This window comes from Sceloporus undulatus, chromosome 3 (assembly GCF_019175285.1).
Source record: "Sceloporus undulatus isolate JIND9_A2432 ecotype Alabama chromosome 3, SceUnd_v1.1, whole genome shotgun sequence".
NCBI lineage: Eukaryota > Metazoa > Chordata > Lepidosauria > Squamata > Phrynosomatidae > Sceloporus > Sceloporus undulatus.
Window position 1 is genome coordinate 148,720,646 of NC_056524.1, and position 22,949 is coordinate 148,743,594.

At 41.1% G+C, this 22,949-nt stretch overlaps 1 protein-coding gene and 1 long non-coding RNA gene across 3 annotated transcripts in view; one reads left to right on the forward strand and one right to left on the reverse strand.

Annotated features, from left to right (window-relative positions):
- Positions 1–1,543: 1,543 nt before the first annotated feature.
- LOC121924920 lies at positions 1,544–12,813 on the reverse strand. 2 transcript variants are annotated; one of them, XR_006102762.1, is made up of 3 exons: positions 12,587–12,813; positions 8,201–8,369; positions 1,544–1,628 (listed from the first exon to the last, which is right to left on the reverse strand). It is a non-coding gene; the product is annotated as an uncharacterized LOC121924920 (long non-coding RNA). The 2 variants fall into 2 exon arrangements; XR_006102761.1 differs by lacking the exon at positions 1,544–1,628 and adding an exon at positions 2,595–2,649.
- A 6,708-nt stretch (positions 12,814–19,521) lies between these two features.
- Positions 19,522–22,949, forward strand: part of TM9SF3 (transmembrane 9 superfamily member 3) — a 39,911-nt gene continuing 36,483 nt past the window's right edge. The window contains 1 exon segment of the mRNA XM_042456466.1: positions 19,522–19,708. Coding sequence (XP_042312400.1) covers positions 19,622–19,708 — 87 coding nt within the window. The 5' untranslated portion in view covers positions 19,522–19,621.

Sequence of the window (22,949 nt, forward strand, 5' to 3'; positions counted from 1 at the left end):
CCTAGGATTGGGCGGGTTGGCTGGGAGGAATTGGGAAGAGTTAAATTGAGGGCACTGTTCCCGATTTGCTAGACTTGCAAAAGAGTGTCAATGGATGAATGTTGCCTGAAATCAACATAGAGCTCTTTATTTCAATGAGTTTTATTTTTTGAGCTCAGGATTGACTCCAATCTCACACTCACAGACGATCCCTGGTTTCCCTACTCTGTGTGTGACTTCCCAACCACCAATCCAGAGTTTTTCAGGCACTGATGCATGGGTGAATTTTCTAGCACATAATAATATAAAACTAATAATAAATAATAATATAATTTGTTTTATTTATACACCGCGGTTCCAAAGATCATAGCGGTGAACAGCAAGTAAGCTAATAGCAAGTAAGCTAATTTGCCCCCAACGTCTGGGTACTCATTTAAGCTCCCTGTCAGAAGGATGGCAAGCCTGAGTCGAGCTTGGCCCTTTGCTGGTCTTGAACTCGCAACCTTGTGGTTTCGAGTGAATGGCTGCAGTACAGGCAGTTAGCCACTGCGCCACCAGGCTGCCATCATTTTATTACTCTGAACGGAAAGTTTTCTTTTAGTTCTTGTTCTACACGGTCGAGGGAAAACATGATTCCCATAAGAGTTCCAAATGCTGAAATACATGCAATAATATGTTGACTTTTGGATGTTTCATAGAATCACGTAAGCGAAACCAGGGATAGGCACCCTTTTGAGCCCGGGGGGCCGGGGGCTGTCCCTCAGATAACTGGGGGGCCGAAGCCAAAAATAAATAATTAAATAATTTTTAAAATTGAATAAATAAAAAAACTGGGGACAAATGTAGGACAACATTTTCAAATGGGGAGGACCTTTGTAAATTAAAAATGGAGACATGCGGAAAATTGTGCTGATTTTAAAAGGTTAAGATAAATGCATGTGTCGGAGGCCTTCGTAGACAATTGCCCCACCATGCCCCTCGCGCGAGACACAAAAACCCCGGCGGCAAGGGGCGGCGGACGGGGCTGGGGCCGGTCTCAAGGCTCGCGCGGGCCGCAGGTTGCCTACCCCTGATCTAAACAACATGAAAGAGTTTTGTTTTTAAAAATAAATTTTATTGCACAGAAAAACAAAGAGTTACAAACAGCGAAGCCTACGGCAATCAGAACATTTAACTATTTGAAGTAATTGAATTAAATAAACCTTCTTCTGGTTATGCTTCTGTCAAAATTAAATAGGTATACATCCTTCATATAACATGCATCTTGTGTGGTTATTACGGCCGGTTCCCTATAGATTGGATATATCTAAATCTTCAGTATGTTACGCGCTTATTAATTTACACACCCATTATTCTTGTTGGAAGTAGAGCTTGCGTATGAGTTACGGTGGTCTCGTTAATCCACCTTCCGTTTCCGACGTTCGGTTATCTGACGTCGGATTGGGTCAGTAGGCGGTGGCTTGGAACCCTTGCCTGGCCCCCAGCCAGGAAGAGCTCCAAGGCGCGGTCAGAGTACATTATTGTTTTCTCTTTTTAGTTCATGTTCATACCTGGTCGAGGGAAACATGATTCCCATAGAGTTCCAAATGCTGAAATACATGCAATAATGACTGTTGACTTTTGGGGATGTTCAACCGGATCAATTAATCCTAAACAAACATGAAAAGAAGTTTGTCAAATTATTTACAATATAACAGATAATAAATATATTTTATTCCTATTTACTCTTACTTGCTACCACTGTTTCATTGATTACCAATTTTTCTTTATAACTTCTTAACAGAATTTCTTCCTTTATTCTAGTGAGACATTATACTGTTGTCAGAGCTCTTTCTATGATTCCATGTATTTCATCCTTTATCCATTCTGTCTGTAGAAATGAAAGTGTAAACAGGGAACAATTTGCAGAGCTCCCACCATGCAACCCTAGTTTCCTTGTAGAGCCTGTGTACATATAGTTTTATCTGTGCATATATGGTGGAGGGGGAGAGAGCCAGCAGATACATTCCTCCTCCTATGAATGTATTAACTGAACATCAATGCAATTGCGTGCCACTTTTCAGTCAATTTATATATCGTCTAATCTACATATCTTTCTTTATAAAAAGGAATTCCCAAGTGGATTGGATCTATAAGGCAAAGGCAAAGGAAAAAGCACACAAAGAATAGACAAAGCCTACATTTGATTCATGTGTTTCCAACAACTTGCGCTATGCAGTACAAAATTGACTGATCTGTAAAAATTCAAGGATAGGTTCATAGAATCATAGAGTGGAAGAGACCGCAAGGGTCATCCAGTCCAACCCCTTCTGCCATGCAGGAATTCTCAATCATGCTCCCCCATAGATGGCCACATCAGCCTCTGCTTAAAGACCTTCAGGAAGTAGACTCTTCAAGGAAGTAGTGTGTTCCACTGTCAAATTTTAGCTCTTACTGTCAGGAAGTTCCTCCTAACCTTCCATTTTTCAGATTTTACTTGCATTAAGTTTAACAGGTGAGTGATTAGGGTACCCAGATAATTAATAAAGAAAGAAAAGTAATTATTTTTACCGTTAAAGGAGAGATTTCCCATTCCTTTCTGGTTTCTTTATATTATTTGGTGTGTTTTCCTGCCCGCCATTTGTTTGCAGGCTTCAGTTAAATATCTTTGATACTCATCTTCTAAGGCTACTGAATAAAAAAAAAAATAATTAATTATTAAATGACTTGAAGCCTAATGCAAATAAAACTTTTAGTCTTTAACATCCTGTTATTCAAAGTGTTTTGTTAACAAAGCTTCCAAAGCAGCTTATGAATATCAATGCAATATACATAAAGCAATAGTGCTTCTACTGAGTCATGTATCTCATGATGTGTCCAAGGCACAGTGCAAGTTTAGTCATCTTGGCTTCTAGGAATGTTCAGGCTTATTTGCTCTAGCTCCATTTCTTATAGTCCATGGGACCTGTGGAAGTCTTCCCCAGCACCACATTTCAAAGGAGTGTTTGATTTTCCTGTCAGCTTTCTTCACTATCCAGCTTTCACAACCATACATAGAAATATGGTGACATGAACAATCCTAACCACACCACAAAATATTTCCCAATCTTTAACAAATTCTTGAACCATTTTTCTTTAATCAGGTTGGCTATCTGCCCATCTCGACAGCTTAAAACCTTTTACAGTCTGGATGTAGACTGACTGAATGCTTCTAATCTGTGGGCCATGGTTCAATAAAAGAAAAATGATGCTTGGTAAAGTAGAAGGCAGCACCAAAGAGGTCAGACTGCATTAGACTGGATAGATTCTGTCAAGAAAGCCATAACCCTGAATCTCCAGGCACGAGCAGGACTGTTGATGGGTGGACTTTGCATCATGAAACATAGAGTTGGAAGAGACCACACAGCCAACTAGTCCAACCTCAGCCATGCAAAAAAAAATCACAATCAAAAGACCTCCAAAAGATGGCCATCCACGCCTTGTTTAAAGACCTCCAAGGAAGGAGACTCCAGCACAATCTGAGGGAGTGTGATGCATTGTCCAAAGGTTCTTACTGTCAGGAAGTTCCTCCTAATGTTGAGGTGGAATCTCTTTTGCATTGTTCCGTGTTTAGTCTCTGAAGCAGCGAAAACAAGCTAGCTCCCTCCTCAATATGACATCCCTTCAAATATTTAAACAGGGCTTCACCTCTGAACTTTCTTTCTCCAAGCTAAACATCCCCGCTCCCTAAGTCGTTCCTCTAGGGCATGGTTCCAGACCTTCACCATTTTTCGCCCTCCTTTGGACACGCTCAGTTTCTCAATGTCCTTTCTGAATTGTGGCGCCCAGAACTGGACACATATTCTAGGTGGGGCCTGACCAAGCAGAATACAGTGGCACTATTACTTCTTTGATCTAGACACTATACTTCTATTGATGCAGCCTAAAATAGCATTACCCTTTTAGCTGCCGCATCACACTGTTGACTCATGTTCAACTTGTGGTCTACTAGGACTCCAAGATCCCTTTCACACGTGTCTTTTTAAGCCAGATGTCTCCCTCCTATATCGATTTATTTTCTGCCATAAGTGCAGTATTTTACATTACTCCATAGTGAATTCATTTTGTTAGCTTTGCCCAGTTTTCTAGTCTATTCAGGCATTTTGAATTTGATCCTGTCCTCTGGGGTTTAGCTATTCCTCTAATTTGGTGTGTCATCTGCAAATTTGATAAGTATGCCCCCATTCTGTCATCCAAGTCATTGTAAAGATGTTAATAGCACTGGGCCCAGGACAGAGCCCTGTGGGACCCCACTGGTCACTTCTTTTCCGGATGAAAAGGAGCCATGTTGAGCACCTTTTGGGTTCGGCCAGTCAACCCACAAATCCATGTAACGTTACCTTGTCTAGCCACATTTCATTAGCATGTTTTGCAAGAATGTCATGGGGAACCCTATCAAAGGCCTTACTGGATCAAGATCTACTATATCCACAGCATCCCCTTACTCAAGCTGGTAATTTTATCAAAGAAAGAGATCAGGTTTGTCTGGCATGACTTCTTTCTCTGAACCCTGTTGACTTTTCATATTATTCATTGCCTTCTAGATGTTCACAGACTCTCTGTTTAATGATCTGCCCAGAATCTTTCCTGGTATTGTGTCGACTAACTGGACGATAATTGTAGGATCCTCTTTTCCCCCCTTTTGAAGATAAAGAATTAAAGGGAAAGGAAGGTGGATAAAATAGAAAATTGGAGGAACTAAAAATAGGAAAAGAAATATTAAAAGAAAAACTTAGGGATAAATATGTCTTGGCTACATTTTATGCAAATAGAACATAGTTTAGAAATGGAAGAAAAAATATAGAAAAAGGAAAATAATACTCAATTTGAACAAATAGTTCGGAAAGGAAAAGAATGGAAGAAAATGAAATATAAAAGTACTACTAGTAAAATCTATAAAAATATTAATGGAGAATAAACAGGGGGAAATTAAATCAAATTATTTTAAAAGAATATGGGGAGATGAATTAGGATGTAAAATTTGTGATAATGAATGGAATAAGATTTGGGAACAAAGACATTTGAAAAATTTATCAGTGAGAATTAAGGAAAATTATTATAATTAATTTGGAAATGGTATTTGACACCAGTGAGACTACATAATATAAAAAAGTAATTCAAAATATTGTTGGAGAGGCTGTCAGGAACTCGGATCATATCTACCTATGTGGGCAATGTAAATATGTACAAAATTGGGAAATAGTACAGTAGAAAAGTGTATGATATAAAAATAGTAGGAAACCAACAACATAGTATGTTATCATATTAATGAAGTAGAATGGAGAGAGGAAACAACCTGTAACAAATTGCTTACTGCGTGCATTAATTATAGACAGAAATGGAAAACGAAAATAAATGTGAAATTGGAAGATGGTTAGAAGTTTGAAGTTAGCCATTAATGGCAAATTAACATGTAAATGAAAGTAAAAAAGGATTATGGAAAGAAATGCTTTTCATTAAATATGGAAAAAATGATCGAAAATGTATTAAGGAAAGAAGCGGATGGGAAATTACCTCCACGGAGGAGTTAAATTTTGGATGGAGTATAAGAAGGGAATGGCTCCGGGGGTGGGGTGCACTGGGGATATTTGGGGGGGGGGGGTGTAAACATGAATAAGATGTAAAAGTACACATAGTATGGAAAGATATTAAAATTGCTTTGCTTTGTAGGTCTCAAACATACTAATTAAAAAAAGAAGAAGATGGGGATAACATTTTCCCTCTCCTCAGTCTGCTGAGACTCTCCTGCTCTCCAGGAGTTCTCAAATTTATTTCCAATGGCTCTAATTTTACATTTGCCATTCTTTAATACCCTTGGATGTAGCTCATCTGGTCCTGGAGACTTATATTCATTAGGTTAACAGGTATGACTGTACTATCTCTCTACTTATTCTGTGCTGAAATTCCCCTATTCTGTCCTCTGCTCCATTATCCTCAGGTTGAGCACCCTTTGCCTTTCTGAGAAGGATGAGCAAAGAAGTGTTGAGTTATTCTGGCTTTTCACTGTCCCCTGTTAGCATTTTTCCATCTTCTGCATGCAGTGGCCTAATTAAATTCAAGAAAAAATATTATTCCACTTTAATTTGGGCTGGTTTAGAGCTAGCGGCAAAAAGCCATAACTCAGCAATATTCTGGCATTCTGTCTCTGGAATTTTAAAGGAAAGGAAATTTCCATATGATATCCCTACACAGCCAAGGAATGAGAAAATTATTTTCAAGAGCTGTTTGCGTTAATAAATTCCACTGAAACCCAGCGTTTAAGTTCTGATCCCTTGGGTATTGAAACCCTACCCCCCTGGCCACAAGTTTCTGAAGAAGAGATCGTGTCTGTCATTAATGGACTGAAAAATAATAAAGCTCCAGAGGAGGACTTCCTACCAGCAGAATTATACAAACATTTTAGTGATTGGTGGGTACCAGTTTTGACAGGTTTTTCACTCATATAAATAATACCTGTCAGATACCAGTTTATTGGAAGATCTCTGCAGTGGTTCCCATTTATAAAAAAGGGAACAATAAGGATCCCAGTAATTACAGGCCTATTATAGCCTAATAGATATAGTTGCCAAAATCTATATGAGGTTCCTTTTGAACAAACTGGAAAACTGGGTTAATGACAATCGAATTGTAACAGAAGAACAAGCAGGATTTAGACAGAACCGATCTATCACTGATAACTGTTCTATCCTAAGCCACATTATTGCCAAATACACCAGCAAAGGAAAACATCTATATGCTGCTTTCATAGATCTTTCTGTAGCATTTGATACCGTGAATAGAGAAATTTTATGGAACAAATTGATTGACCTTAAAATTGAATTGCGATTGTTGTTATTTAAAGGCATAATACAGGCATCTGTTTGAGAGTGAGATTTGGATTAAATGGAGCCATGACAAATATAACTGATACATACAAAGGGGTAAGACAAGGTTGCTACTACTACTACTACTAATAATACTAATAATAATAATAATAATAGGATTTATTTATATACCTCCCAATCACTGGGAATCCTAGTGGTTTACAACAGAGGGGATAATAAACGGTTCCCTTATTAGCCCCCTACTTATTTAATTTGTATATTAATGACCTGTCATCTGAAAAGAAAGATTCTACAGTCCATATGCCAACAGTCCTATATACTCCTTGTAACAATTTGCTTTATGCTGATGACATGATTTTGTTATCATATTCTCAAGCAGGTATGCGGAGATTGTTAAAAAACTTAGTGGTTACTGTCAGAATAATTTTCTGACTATTAAGAATCTAAGTCAAACTTAATGGTATTTGGTAAACGAACGCAGAGACATAAATGGCAATTAGAGGGTGAGCCAACAGATCAAGTAAGGAGCATCTTCTATCTAAGTGTAACATTCTCAGCAAATGGATCCTGGTCATGCCATCATCAAAGGAGTTCACTTAGATCAAAGGACCGTTTGAATCTCATACTTAAACTAAAAGCTCACAAATACCCTGGCTCTCTAACCCCAATAGTTAACGCTTATAAAGCTAAAGATACACCTATGCTTTTATATGCAGCAGAAGTTTGGGGTCTAAATCCCACTTCAATAGTTGAACTAGCTCAGTCTCTATATCTGAGATGTATATTGGGTGTAGACAAGAGGACAGTGGAACACACATCAGAGAGTGGTGGAGTCTCCTTCTTTGGTGGTCTTTAAGCAGAGGCTGGATGGCCATTTGTTGGGGGTGCATAGCAGGGAGGGTTGGACAGGATGGCCCTTGTGGTCTCTTCCAACTCTATGATTCTGTATAGCAGAATTCCTCAACATCTACACAAAACCATAAAAGGGGAAGTGAAATCACCAGTTTGTGTTTTAGGGAATCCTGATGAACAATCGGCAGATCACTACTTCGAACTGACAGAGAACAACCTCCATTCAGTCTAGTTACATGGAGCCTGCAGTGCAGATGCAGCCTTTAACTGCTATAGCGCAATGCTATGGAATTCTGGGAATTGTAGTTTTGTGAGACATTTAGCCTCTTCTCCCAAAGAAGTGCCTCACAAAACTACAGGTTCTAGAATTCCTGAACATTGAGCCACAGCAGTTAAAGTGGTCTTGTACTGGATTATTTCTGCAATGAGTATGTAACCACGCACACACAGAGACACTTTCCTGTTCAACCTTTGAACCGCCAGCCAGCAAGACTCATTCAATGTTTGGCCTTTCAAGGAGACACTACCTTTATACTACTGATAATCTTGCTTTGGAGCAAAGCCATGTCGATGGACTGCTTGATGCCCTCAAACAGTCAAATCTCCATTGGGCTAGGAGCCACCTCTGAAGCGCCTTACTGCCGCACGATGAGTAGATGGAAAAAAACTTCTGTTCAGCCTCTGGGAGTGTCCAGGCTGGAAGCAGAAAGAGCTGGCATTAATAGTGAACTTGGAACAAAACTGGCTCGGCTTAGTAATGTTGGACAGGTGTTATTACATGAACTGCAATGAATCCCCCAGATACAGAGTGATATATCCTTCCCACAAAAGCTGTGCAGAGCCTGCATTGATAGCTGGATTTTAATAGACACATTCTTGAGACACATTCTTGAATTTTACATGACCACCCTCACCTCATCCCACCCAGCCACGTTCATGGGATACAACAGCTGTAGTGACAAACTTGGCTCTGTGGTAATCCTGAGGCTATTGACAATGGTACTCTAGCTTTAGAACTCAGGTACCAAACAGGCAGAATAGATAAATCTTCTTGAGGAGTTAGGCAAAATGATTTCATCAGCTCAGGAGCTGAGAAATAAGAAACCTTCCTCTCCCTTTACCAAATGAAGCACTGCTGCTGCCACACAAAAGTTTCACTTAGGCCCCTGTCTACTGATGCAGCAACAAGGTATATAACTGTGTTTTATGGAAGAATAGAAGGTGGGTAACAAAAAACCACATGACAAAATAAGTTTAAATTTCAACATGACTGTATGAGTTTTACAGAAGAATGGCTTGAATGAAGACTCCAAGTCGGTAGATCACTGGGAGTAGGTCCTTATGTGTTATTGTACAAAAACACTATCTAAATTTGACTGGAAGTAAGTTCTTCCTACATTGGTACCATTGTATCTGATAGAGAATGCTCTGTTGCCTAGTCCTCCTCCCTTCAGCCTTGATGTAATAAAAGAGAAAGTTCTGCCAGTTTCCAGGAAGTATGTAGAACACGGGGCATATGGAGTGCTGGGTCCTTCAATTGTCCTGGCAGGTCATTTATATACACCTAGGACAGTGGTTCCCAACCTTCCTAATGCTGTGACCCTTTAATACAGTTCTTCATGTTTAGGTGACCGAAACCCATGAAATTATTTTCGTTGCTACTTCATAACTGTAATTAAATAGGTGTTTTCCATTGGTCTTAGGCGACCCCCATGAAAGGGTCATTCGACCCCCAAAGGGGTCCCGACCCACAGGTTGGGAACCACTAACCTAGGAAATTAACTGTGAGAGTGATTTCTGAGGTATAATTTTGGAGTAAAGTAGGAAATCACTAAGTGGCTGTTGGAAACTAAGTGCCACCTCAAATCACAGTTGAGGCAAAGATAGTTACAAGTATTTCCTGAGGTAAAAGCTTTGGATAATTGTAGGGAAATACTGACAACATGCCACTTAACAAAGTCAAACCTCCAACAATGACAGAAATGATGGAAGAAGATGTAGTAAGAAAAGATAAAGAACTAGAAAGAGAAAAAGAAAGTGAAATAGTCTGAATCACACATGAGAGACTTAATTTTTTTTATTAATCTTTCTACATTTTACCATCCATTACATTGCATACATAGTCATCTATTACTTAATACTTTGTCTTATTGTTTTACAATTTTCCTTGTACATTTCTCAATTTATAATCTTAATTTTGAGATTAAATATCCTTTTTCCGCATTTCTTTCTTCCATAACTCTTTATAAATCAGAATTCTATATTTTTATATTTCTATATAAAAATATAGAAACTGTCTTAATATATACAGCATTATCTCTTATTCAGGTATAATATTAGAGGTTGGCACTCATTCTCTCAATATTCTGTGGATTTTTTATTGTTCCAAACCATTATTCTATCCAGTTCCATTAGTTCAACTATTTTTTCTAACCATTCCTCTAGATTAGGGATTGCATCCCCTTTCCAATACCTAGCCAGAACAATCCTGGCTGCTGTCACCAAATATATCACCACTCTCCATACTTTTTTTTTTTCATATCTGGTCCCAAACAAAAAGTCATGTTAAGTAAATATAACTCTGGAATACAAGGAAATTCAAAATTCAATATTTCTTTAACAGCATTATGTATCATATTCCAAAACTCTTTAATTCTGGGGCAAGTTCACCAGACATGGTAATAGGACCCTTTCTCCTGGCATTTCCAACAGTTCTTTTCCTTTATATTATAGATCTTAGATAGTCTTACCGGTCTGTAGTACCATCTATTTAAATAATTCTCCTTTAGGTCTTGTGAGCAAGTAAATTTGCATGTTTGTTTCCAGGCCTTTTCCCAATCTTCCATTTTTATCACATAACCAAACTCTTGGGCCCATCTTATCGTTGCATGTGTTACTATTTCAGTTTCAATTTCTCTTTGAATTAATATTTTATAAATCTTAGATATTCTCCCCAAATCTTTCTCCCATATTACTTTATCAATTACATTCTGTTGTACTTCTAATTTTTTTTTGCAAATGCCCTCTTTAAATTTTGAATTAAGTTGGTAGTATTCAAGCCAATTTATTTTCCTTCCAGATTTTTCTAGTTCTTCTTTGCATCTCGTTTTAGCTTTCCCCTTCGAGTCAATTATCAATATATCTTTGTATCTTATCTTAATTCCCTTATTCTGTCTGTTTTCAAAAAAGGCATCCTGGACCAAAACCCATAAAGGGTTACCATTATAGAATTTCCCCCGGGATATATTTCCATATATGTAATAGTGATTTTCTTATTATATGTTTCCTAAATTCATGATCAGTTTTTTCTTTCTCATATTCCATATATGCGTGCCAACCATATTTCATTCCGATTGCCTCAAGATCTATTATCCTTTTTTTATCAAGCTTGATCCAGTTTTGTATCCATAGCATGGCACAAGCATAGTAGTACATTTTTACATCCGGTAAGGCACATCCTCTTTGTTTTGGGTTTTTCTTTAATATCATCAATTTTAATAATAATAATAATAATAATAATAATAATTTGTTTTATTTATATACCGCTATTCCAAAGATCATAGTGGTGAACAGCAAGTAAGCTAATTAGCAAGTAAGCTAATTTGCCCCCAACAGTCTGGGTACTCATTTTAGCGACCTCAGAAGGATGCAAGCCTGAGTCGAGCTTGGGCCCTTTTGCTGGTCTTGAACTCGCAACCTTGTGGTTTTGAGTGAATGGCTGCAGTACAGGCATTTAACCACTGCACCACCAGGGCTCAAGCTTTTCTGCCCTTCCAAACAAATTTCCCCATCTCTCTATTCCAATCCATAAACACTTTATTACTCATTATAATAGGCAGGTTCGTAAATAAAAAAATTAATTTCGGCAGAATATTCATTTTTAGTATTGCCACTCTTCCCAATAAAGACATACTCAATTTATCCCATTTTTTAACTTCACACTAATTTTTTCCACATCTCTATATAGTTATTTTGATACAAATCTGCATTTCTTTCTGAAAGCCATATCCCCAGATATTTTGCCTCCCCCCCCCCTTCTTTTCCTGATCTTTCCACCAATTCATTCATGAGAGACTTTTAATAGAAAATGAAAATACTCAGAGAAATACACAACAATGAAATGAAGGAACTGAAGAATGAGAGTGCTCATAACACAAAAATGCATGACATAGAAATTAAGACATGGGACTTAATGATCAGTTTAGAATCTAGAGTTACTCATATTGTCAAGAATAACATTAATGGGTTCCCCCTATATGATGCGGAAAAAATCCCTAAATATGTTGCTGGAGATAACTCTGATTTATATATAGCTAATTTTGAAGAAGCTTGTGATGATATGGAGTTACAGTAAAAGACAAGGAGCTTGACATGATTAGGCTTGAATTAAAAGAACTAAAACACAAAAAAGATTAAGGAAAAAAAGAATATGTCAGAGAGTTAACTGAAATATTTGAGAAAAATAAAAGAAAAAGAATGGCAACATGTGAGGGAAATAAAAAGAAAAGAATATAAGGCGCAGCTAAGAAAAATGCAGCTTAAAAACAGTTGAGAGAACTGAAGCATAACAAAGACTTATTAGAAGAAAAATATGAGGGAAAAGTTAACAAAAATTAAAACACACTATGGTGATAAGAAACTCTCTGAAAACTGGGAAGCTTCAAGTGAGAGATCAGGCGAGGGTAAAAATGTTAAGCCTTGGCAGCATTTGACAGAAATGAGGCTGAGGAGAAAAGAGTGTGACTCTGAGGTAAATAAGAAAAATAACTGGTCTAAAGAAGATAACCCAGCATCCAGTCATAAAGCATTTTATGAGAGTGGCAATCGAGGATAATTAAAATATCATTATCCCAAGATGCAAAATAAAAAAAAAATAAAGTCAGATTCAAAAGCATTTTATTATGTAAAGATACCTGAACTTGCATCCTTCGAGCTGCCGTTCCAACCGCAACTCCCAACATTTGAAGTCTATTATTGAAGGTTTCTTCTTTTTTTTCTTCGATGTACATAACAATGATAAAACATTAAAAATATAACCAAGACTGGAACGTTTATAGAATAGAAACTGTTCTTGTGTGATGTTTTTATGTAATGCCAGTCCTAAACAAACATAAAAAAAAAATGTGTCATATCTCTCCTTTATTGTCATCCCTTCAATATATTTATTTTATTTATTTAGGTATTTAATCCCCCCCGCCTTCAGCCCTAAGGCTCTCAGGGCGGCTTACATTTATTATTATTTTTCACCAGACAGTTCCCTGCCCACGGCACAATCTAAAAAGACACAACCAAAAGGAGAAGGGAATGGGGGGGGGGAGAGGATCAGGTCCAGCATTCTTCTTTCCTCTGAGGCCTGGACAAGCAGATGGACAGGAGGGAGGGCCTGTTCTTTCAGGCAAGGCAGTGAGCTCCGCTGCCCTCTCATCCCCTTCAAGATGTGGCTGAAGGGAGGCGCTGCTCCTTTCAGCAGGCATTGGAGCGCTCGCCTGCCCTTCTCTCCCCCTTCAAGATGGGGGTGAAGGGAGGGCTCTGCTCTTCAGGCAAGGCAGTTGGAGCTCGCCTGCCCTTCTCTCCCTTCAAGATGGTGGGCTGAAGGGAGGGGCTCTGCTCCATCATGGCAGGCAGTTGGAGCTCGCGCTGCCCTTCTCCTCCCCTTCAAGATGGTGGCTGAAGGGAGGGCTCTGCTCCTTTCAGGCAAGGCCGTTGGAGCGCGCTGCCCTTCTCTCCCCCTTCAAGATGGTGGCTGAGAGGGAGGCTCTGCTCCTTCAGGCAAGGCTGGAGCTCGCCTGCCCTTCTCTCCCCCTTCAAGATGGTGGCTGAAGGAGGGCTCCTGCTTCAGGCAAGGCAGTTGGAGCTCGCCTGCCCTCTCTCCCCCTCAAGATGGTGGCTGAAGGGAGGGCTCTGCTCCTTTCAGGCAAGGCAGTTGGAGCTCGCCTGCCCTTCTCCCCCCTTCAAGATGGTGGCTGAAGGGAGGGGCTCTGCTGCTTTCAGGCAGAGGCAGTGGAGCTCGCGCCCTCTCTCCCCCTTCAAGATGGTGGCGAAGGGAGGGGCTCTGCTCCTCGAGCAAGGCAGTTGGAGCTCGCCTGCCCTTCTCTCCTCCCCTTCAAGATGGTGGCGGAAGGGAGGGCTCTGCTCCTTTCAGCAAGGCAGTTGGAGCTCGCCTGCCGCTTCCCGTCCCCTTCAAGATGGTGGCTGCCCTCCCCCCACCCCCGAATTCAGATCGTCTTAGCTGTACCAATTACAGCCGTTTTCATATATCCTCGGTATTTAGTCAAACTCCTTATCCTTCATATTCAAACATAGGGTTTTTGTTCTTTGGTAAAGAACGGCACACATCGAGCTATTTTTGCTTCCTTACCAACAACTCTATTTACAACAGTTCTTCCTTCCCTAAACTTACCATCTTATAACATACATGAATATACAACATCTACGGATTTTATCACTTCTACACTCAACCACCTCTGTTTACAAAATTGAGTAGGAAGCTCCTGTTAAAATATATTTCTAATTTGTATTGAAAATGTTCAGATATGTCAATGGTTAACTAAGGTTTAAAATAGTTCCTGTTGCAGGCCGACAGTCTAGGCCTGGAAGAACAAGTCTTCAAGGACATTTGCTGAGACTATATAAACAAAATGTATTATGTTATGCTCTTGTGTAGTATGGTGACTTCATGGGAAAGAGTGTGTCCCCTTGGTGGGAAAGTTAGTCTTTTGAGAGAACAAAGACTGATGTCAATACCAGTTTTTCTTCTAGCATGGACTCTGAAAGAGAATAGATGTATATGTAGCCTGCTGTGAGAGGTAAATAGCAACAAAGTCAATAAAACCCTCATTTGAGTGAAAAAATTTGTTTCTTGTTGAAGTTACTTGTGTCCTGAGTTCCAGAGAAGGCTGCATCTGTCCAGTTGGTAACCAGTTCAAACCACCGGCAGCACGAGATATCACCCATAACAAAGAGTTTTTCTAACAGCTCCCATGTAATTGCTCTTCTTGAACCATCTCATCTTTTAAAAGCAGGGATATTTATACATTTTCTATCACATCCCCATGAGTATCTTCCACGTAAGGAGAAACCTATTGTTTAAGTCTTTTATTTATTTATTTTTCATTGGTTGTTTGTCTTTCCAGTGTACCAAGATAAAGAAGAAGTTGTTTTGGATGAATACTGTAGGACCATATCACAATCGCCAGGAGATATCTCCTCCCTTTTGGATGGATCAAAGAAAAAGCATCGGTCACTACCATGACACTGGGAGAACGCTTCAAGGGGTTCAGGTTTGGACATTAAGATCAAAGTTAAAGAAAAAAAACTGCTTTTGCTCCAGGTTTTTAAATTGCACATTATTTTTTCTGTCCTAAAACATTCTTTTGAAATCATTCTTATAGTCAAGTTTACTTACAGCTGTAACAATTATTTACTGGTTGCTTTTCTTGTGTTTTATATTTCCCTTTGACTTCATGAGTAATTAGTTATGGTTAAGAGCAGGCCACAGGGTCTCCTACCCCAACATCTCCTATATGAATTCACCTTACATTTAGTCAACACTACACCAGCATTGCTGGGGTTGGTGTATGTTGATTACGCCACTTGTTATAAACCAGTACTATTTTAATGTTCTAAAAGGATTTAACTCTAACTAGCATTTACTGTGATTGAGGCTCATTGCGAAATTTGCAGAGAAATAGGTGAGGGCACATTTTGGCTGTGATGTGATCGTCTTTTAATTGTGGTAAATCATGGGTGATTATATCATTAATGACCTGAGGAAAAGAAGGCAGTGAACAGTGCTCCCTCGGGTTAACGAATTTAATTCGTCCGCAGCTACGTTCGTAACCAGTAATTCGCAAACCCGAGGAAGCTGTTTCGTTAGCGCTGGAAAGCGCACGTTTGAATTTTCGCCCCGAAAAAAAAATTCTTAACCCGAAAAAACATCGTTAACCGGAACAGTTTTTTTCCAATCTAATTTTTTTGTAACCAACGGAAATTCGTTAACCGCTCAATTCGTTATCCGGTGGTACCACTGTTACTAGAGGTTGAGTACCCCTTATCCAAAATGTGGTGGGACCAGAGGATTTTTCTCCCATTCCCCGCAGCTGTCGGGGTGTCTTTTTTGTGCGCGTCCCTGAGGCCTGGAGAAGTGGCGTATTTGGGGGCTTCAGGGGCTGCCGCTGCAGATGCCAGGCCCCAATCGGAGCCGCCCCAGGGCGGTCTCTACCCCACTCAAGTCTCATCCTCATAAAACATAGTTTTCTAGACCTTTCAACCATGGTCGTTGCCCTCCTTTCCACATCGTTGAGCTCCAACTTCTCAAATCCTTTTTAAATTGTGGCGTCCAGAAACTGGATACAGTATTCTAGGTGAGTCTGACCAAGGCAGAATAGAGTGGAACTATTACTTCCTTGATATAGACACTATAGATGCAGCCTAGAATCGCATTGGTCTTTTTAGCCACTGCATCACACTGCTGACCTCATGTCAACTTGTGATCTACTAGGATTCCTAGTCCCTTCATATGAAGTCTCATTCAGCAGGGCCCCATCCTATAGCTATGCATTTCTTTTTTCCACCCTACATAATGTAAGTAAGTAATGTAATGTAAGCCCTTACATTTCTCTGTGTGAATTTAATTTTGTTAGCTTGGTCCACCTTTTCTAATATATAAGGTCATTTTGAATTTTGATCCTGTCCTCTGAGATGTTTAGCTATTCATCCTAATTTTGTGTCATCTCGCAAATTTGATAAGCATGCGCACTCTATGCTTCCTCTAAGTCATTGATAAAGATGTTGAATAGCACTGGGACCCAGGACAGAACCCTGTGGGACGTCCGCTGGTCACTATCTCTCCAGAAGAAGAGGAGCCATGCTGAGCACCCTTGGGTTGGCCATCAACAAAAATCCATTTAACAGTGGCATATTATCCAATTCACTAGAAATTGGCAAGAATGTCCTAGGCAAGCTACACAGCATCCAATCATATACAAACTTGTAATATGTTAACAGGAAGATAGAGAGCTTGTTTGCATAACAGGTGGGAAATTCCTAATTCACCAAAAAATTGGGAGCTTGTAACAATATAAAGTTTTTTCTTTGTGATGTTTTCCAAAAGCTGTCAGTTTCTAAACAAACATGAAAATAATGTGTCATATCTCCTTTATTGTCATCCTTTCACTGGCTCCCCCTCCCTTTTAGTATTCAGTATAAGCTTCTGTTGTTGACTTTAAGGCTTACATGTGCTGCCCATCCTTATTTATCAGGCCTTCTTCTCCTCACCTTCCCACTTGTACCCTCTGTTCTGGTAGTCAAAATTTGCTGTCCCACCGAGATTTTTCTCTACCCTGTCCACGATTCCTCCCTTTTATAGCCTTCTATAAGTTTTCTTATGGAGCCGCGACAGATGAGTATCCAGTCCCTTTTAAAGACCTCCAAAGAAGGAGACTCTACCACTCTCAAGGGAGTGTGTTTCTCTGTCAAACAGATCTTACAGGGAATTCCCCTAATGTTGAGTTGAAATCTCTTTTCTTGTAGTGGGAGCTCTCCGCCACGCATCCGTCACTTCGAAGTAGCGAACGGCAACTCTTATCTTTGCACCGTCGATCCACTACACTACTATTACCATATTCAATAGGATTAGGGGCATAAGACCCTCGTGAATAGGGAAAACCACAGATAACAAAAACACAAATGTTTTTACCTGAGAAGACACCTCTCAGGACCTCTCTAGATCTTCCAGAGGCTACAAATGCCTAGTAGAGTATCTCTCTGGGAACTCTAGGTCTTTCATTGCAACTTCAAATTAAAGTAGACACACAGAGTTGCACTGGAGGACCTAGATATAGTCCAGAAAGAACATATTAATCAAATTCAGGAATAATCAAATTGTACATATCAAAGCGGCAATATGGAGGGAAAAGTGTACTTACCGTGTATCCTCGCGCAGTATGGCTTTTAGGATAACATTTGTTTGAGATCTGTAAAATAAACGTAAATTCATAGAATCACAGAGTTGGAAGAGGCCACAAAGGCCATCCAGTGCAAAACTACCTGATCATCAAGAGGAGAACTGATCTTCCCAAGGGCAAAAAAGATTCCTCCTGAGCTTCTCGCTAGTGATGAGGTGCCTTTCCATCTGAATTTATGAGCGTGCTTTCATTTGAAGAATGGCAAACTGCAACGGTTAGACCCAATCCCTCTTCTGTTAAAAAATTCTATTCCCTCCCTCAAACCATGATGTCTAAACTACATATCCATTGTGGCCGATCCAGTGTGTCTCTCGTTACATCTGTCATCTATTCTAAAGATGGAGATGATACCCTTAAATTGCTAGAGGACAAAAGGGCTGACTCTGCCCTCAAAAGGTCCTTTGAGGCAGTTCCATTGCTACCAGGGCCGCCACCTCTACTTCTGATTTAACCAGGACCTCCTATTACAGGTGCTTGGGGAAATACCAGGCTACGCCAAGATTAATCAATTATTAAAGGTCCGATTCCTCCCTCAATGTCATTCAGTTTAGTGCCTGTGCCCAGGCAGCTTCTATCCCTCTCAGAAGACATTTTTGGCTAAAAAACCGGCAGGTAGATTCTAGATCTCAATAAAATTTAACTTTGGCTCCCTTTGGGGGTGTCAAGCTCTGCCTTCACCAGTGGAAAAAAGACATATCCATTGAGCTTTGAGTGCATTTACCTTCTGACTCATTTGAGTTGCTGTCTTGTTCATCTTGTACATGGTTCTTGAAACCTGTAAAAAAAGAAATGGTAACTTCATAAATTCTGCTTACTGTATATACTCAACTATAAGTCGATTAACCTTTGCCCCCAAATAGTCTCCAGAATCCAGGGTAGTAGACTTATGCACAGGGCAATAGGTCTTTCACCAAGCTTCTCCACAGCTCGGCTACCTCCGCAAGGGGCAGCCCAGTTGGGGAGAGCCACCCTGGAGTCTCTCCTTCGCCGGGCTGCCTCCACAGAGGAAGCCCAGCAAGGGACAGGCTTCCCAGGGTGTGTGTGTTTGCCCAGGAGACCTCTCCTTCACTGGGCTCCCTCCACAGAGGAAGCCCAATGAGAGACAGGCTTCCCAGGGCGCGCGTGGATATGGCTACAGATATATAGAAAAGCTATATTATACAGAGCAAATGGCTTGTTTTTTTGTTTTCTTGCTTGGCCAGATAATATACAAAGCAAATGTCAAAAGGTCAGCATGTAGACATGTGCTGTGTGCTACGGAATTCTGGGAAGTGTAATTTACTCACACCATTCTAACCGCCATGACTCTATGCTACGGAATTCTGGGAAGCGTAGTCTGTTGAGGGACCGTTTGACACCATTCTAACCGCTATGACTCCATGTTACGAAATTCTGGGAAGTGTAATTTGTTAAGGCACAGTTTTGACGCCATTTTAACCACCACAGCTCCATGCTATTGAATTCTGGGAAGCGTAACCTGCTGTGGAACACTTATGACCCCATTCTAACTGCCATGACCCTGTTCTTTTTAATTCTGGGAAGTGTAATTTGTTGAGGAACACCCCTGACACAATTTCAACCGCCATGGCTCTATGTTATTGAAGTCTGGGAAGTGTAGTTTGTCTAAGCACCAGAAGGGAGTGCCTCAACAAAGGACACTTCTCAGAACTCCATAGCATGGAGGAGCCATGATGGGAACTAAGGCAGTGCCTTACTGACCGTTGGGTCTGGCCCCGCCCACTGCTTGGAAACCGCCGTCTCAGATGATCATTAACGGCTCCCTCACTCCCTCCCTCCTTCTGCCGTGACGTCATTCCCTCGCGCGGCCAAGGCTCCCCTCCTTTGCGCGTTTGGGCGTCGCCTTCTTTTTGGCCGCCGCCGGCCGCCGTAGGTTAGCGGTTGTTCCGGCGTGCGCCCGGATGACGTGGCGGGAACGGCGGAAGCGGCGGCGCCTTCTCCTCCTTTTCTTCGGCGGAGACGGGGATGGCGCCGGTGGGCTTCCTGTGGTGCGTGGCTGCGGCGGCCGGCCTCTTGGTGCTGCGCGCCCGGGCCGACGAGCACGAGCACACGGTGAGCCTCCCTCATATAGGCCTCCTCCTCCTCCTGCTCCCGCTTGGCGAAGGCCACTCCCTGGCTGGGCCTCGCTGGCTTCCTCCTCCTCCTCCGTCGGCAGTGAAGAGGGCCAAGGGATGATGAGCCCTCCCGGAACCAAGGCGACTCACTGGCCCAACACTGCGCCTGCCTCTTCGCTCCCCATAAAACCAGGCGCCAGAGAGAGAGAGAGAGAGAGAGATCTTGGGGCACCTTTGAGACTCATTGAGAGAAAGAAGTGGGCAGCAGGAGCTTTCCTTCAGTCTACCTCCTCATCAGATGCATTTGCATATAATGATGATGATAGTAATGTAAAGAGAGATCGTGCAGCACCTTTGAGACTCACTGAGAGAAAGAAGTTGGCAACAGGAGCTTTGCTAGACTTAGGCCTTCTTCCTCAGGTGCATTTGCATACAATGATGATGATAAAGTAGAGAGGGATCTTGGGGCACTTTTGGGACTCACTGAAAGAAAGAAGTCGGCAGCAAGAGCTTTGCTAGACTTCGGTCTGCTCCCTCAGATGCAGTTGGATCTGACGCAGTTTGGACCAAATGCATCTGAGGAAGTAGACTGAAGACCATGAAAGCTCCTGATGCCCATTTCTTTCCATTTAGTCTCAAAGGGGTTATAAGATCTCTCTCTATGTATATATTTTGCACAAGACTCCCATGACTGTGGAAGAACCACAAATAACAACACAACGTTTTTACCTGAGAGGACACCTCTCTAGGAATCTCTAGGTCCTCCAGAGCAACTCTAGTCAACACCCAACAGACACGGACCATAGGACTGCGCTGGAGGAGCTACAAAGGCCTAGTGGAGTGTTCTCTCTAGGAATCTCTAGGTCTTTCAGTGCTACTTTTAGTTAAAGTTGACCATAGAGTTGCACTGGAGGAGGACCTAGATATTCCTAGGGAGAGCATATTAATCAAATCCGTGAATAATCAAATATTGAAGCTGCAAACATGGAGGGATGAGTGTAATGAAATAATGATAATGTAGAGAGAGATCTTGTAGGCCCTGTGAGACAAGACAGAAAGAAAGAAGTTGGCAGCAGGAGTTTTCCCTAGGCTTAAGCCTCCTTCCTCAGATGCAGTCTAGGAAAGCTCCTGCTGCCAACATCTTTCTTGCGTTAAGTCTCAGAGATGCTACAAGATCTCTCTCTACTACACTATTATTGTTATTCTCATGATTAATATATCCTTCTGAGGAAGCAGACTTTAGTCTAGGAAAGCTCCTGCTGCCAATTTCTTTCAGTTATGTCTCAAAGGTGCTACAAGGTCTCTCTTTACATTATTATCGTTATCATTGGCCTGTTACAGACTGCCAAAATAAAGCTGCTTGGGGTCTGTTTGGAGGTATGCTGTTTGAATGTGCATGCATCCTAAGAATCCGGAAGCTGCGCCAAAGCTGCACTCTAGTGCTTAGGAATGGAGTGTGGCTTTGGCACGACCTCCGGACTCTTAGGACCCATGCATCATTTAAATAGCATACCTCCAAAGAGACCCCAAGCAGCTTTATTTTGGAAGTCTGTAACAGGCCAATATATCCAATTGCATCTGAAGAAATAGATTGAAGTCTAGCAAAGCTCCTGCTGCCAATTTCTTTCTTTCTCTTTAGTCTCTAAGGAGCTACAAGATCTCTCTTTCTCTCTATGTTGTTATTATTATCATTAGCATTATATCCAATTGCATCTGAGGAAGTAGACTGAAGTCTAGCAGAGCTCCTGCAGCCAACATCTTTCTCCCAGTGAGTCTCAAAAGGGCTACAAGATCTCTCTACAGACTGATTCCACAGACTGACATGGCTATATCTTTGAATTCTTCCACCATGGTTGTCATGGTTTGTGTTAACAACTAAGCTGCTTACTAGATGTAAAAGCTGTTGTCTAGTTAAGTTTGACCAACAAACCAAATTTGCAGAAACAACAAGTATTGTTACAGTGTTTCATATGAAATTTAGAGCCTCTCTCAGTCTGAGTGGCACAGCCTCTTGGCCACTTTAATATCCCTAAACACAGACTCCCAGGGCAGCATAGTGTAGTGGTTTGAGTGTTGGATTACAACTCTGGAGACTGGGTTCAAATGGTCATTGTTTTCATTTGCAATACAGTAATCCACGTGGGATGTCATCGAGGCATGTGTTAATGTGGTCAGATCTCACTTCTCCATAAATGGGTACATTTAACTGGGCAAATCCACCCCTGGTCATGGCTGAATCCAGGAGTACCCCCAAACAGCAAACATGCAATTTCAGGGGGAGTGTAACCACATCTAATATTGTCTGAATCCTTATTTTCCTGATCTCTCTTATGACTGGTCAGGAGCACCAGTCTCTTTGTCCCCATCCAGCCCATTACAGTTGCCATGCACTGCAGCACAGAAACAGTTTCTTTGGCATTGGATAGAAAGGAGCAATATTGCTGGGTATCATCAGCAATAGTGATGATACCTGATCCCAAAAACGTTGGACAACTTCTCCCAGAAGTGTCATGTACTGTATATGTTAAATAACATAGGGAACAAAACAAAACCCTGGGGGACACTGCAGGCAAATGGTGGAGGAGTCAAGTCAAACAAGAATCTTACAGGAATGGCCCTGCAGGGAAAAATAAAACAGAGCCACTATAAAATGTGGCTACTCCAAGCCTCGCCGCAGCAATGTGGCCAAGATACTATGATTGATGGTATCAAAAACTATTAAGAAGTCCAGCAGAACTGACAGGGATTCAACTCTATCCATCCAGTACTTGGAGTAGGCAAGAATCAAAGAGTTGGAAGAGACCCTTAGTGCCATTGAGTCCAACCCCTTGCCATGCAGGAACTCACAATCAAAGCATTCCCAACAGATGGCTGTCCAGCCTCTGCTTAAAGACCTCCAAGGAAGGAGACTCCGCCACTCTCAGAAGCACAACAAAGCAAACAAAAACAGCTCTTACTGTCAGGAAGTTCCTCCTAATGTTGAGCTGGAATCTCTTTTCCTGTAGCTTGCATCCATTGCTCTGGGCCCTACTCTCTGAAGCTGCAGAAAACAAACTTGCTCTACCCACAGCATGACATCCTTTCAAATATTTAAACAGGGCTATCATAGCTCTTCATAACTTTCTCTTCTCCTGACTAAATATACCCAGCTCCCTAAGCCTCTCCTCATAAGGCATAGTTTCCAGATCTTTTACCATTTTGGTCACCCTCCTTTGGACACACTCCAGCTTCTCAACATC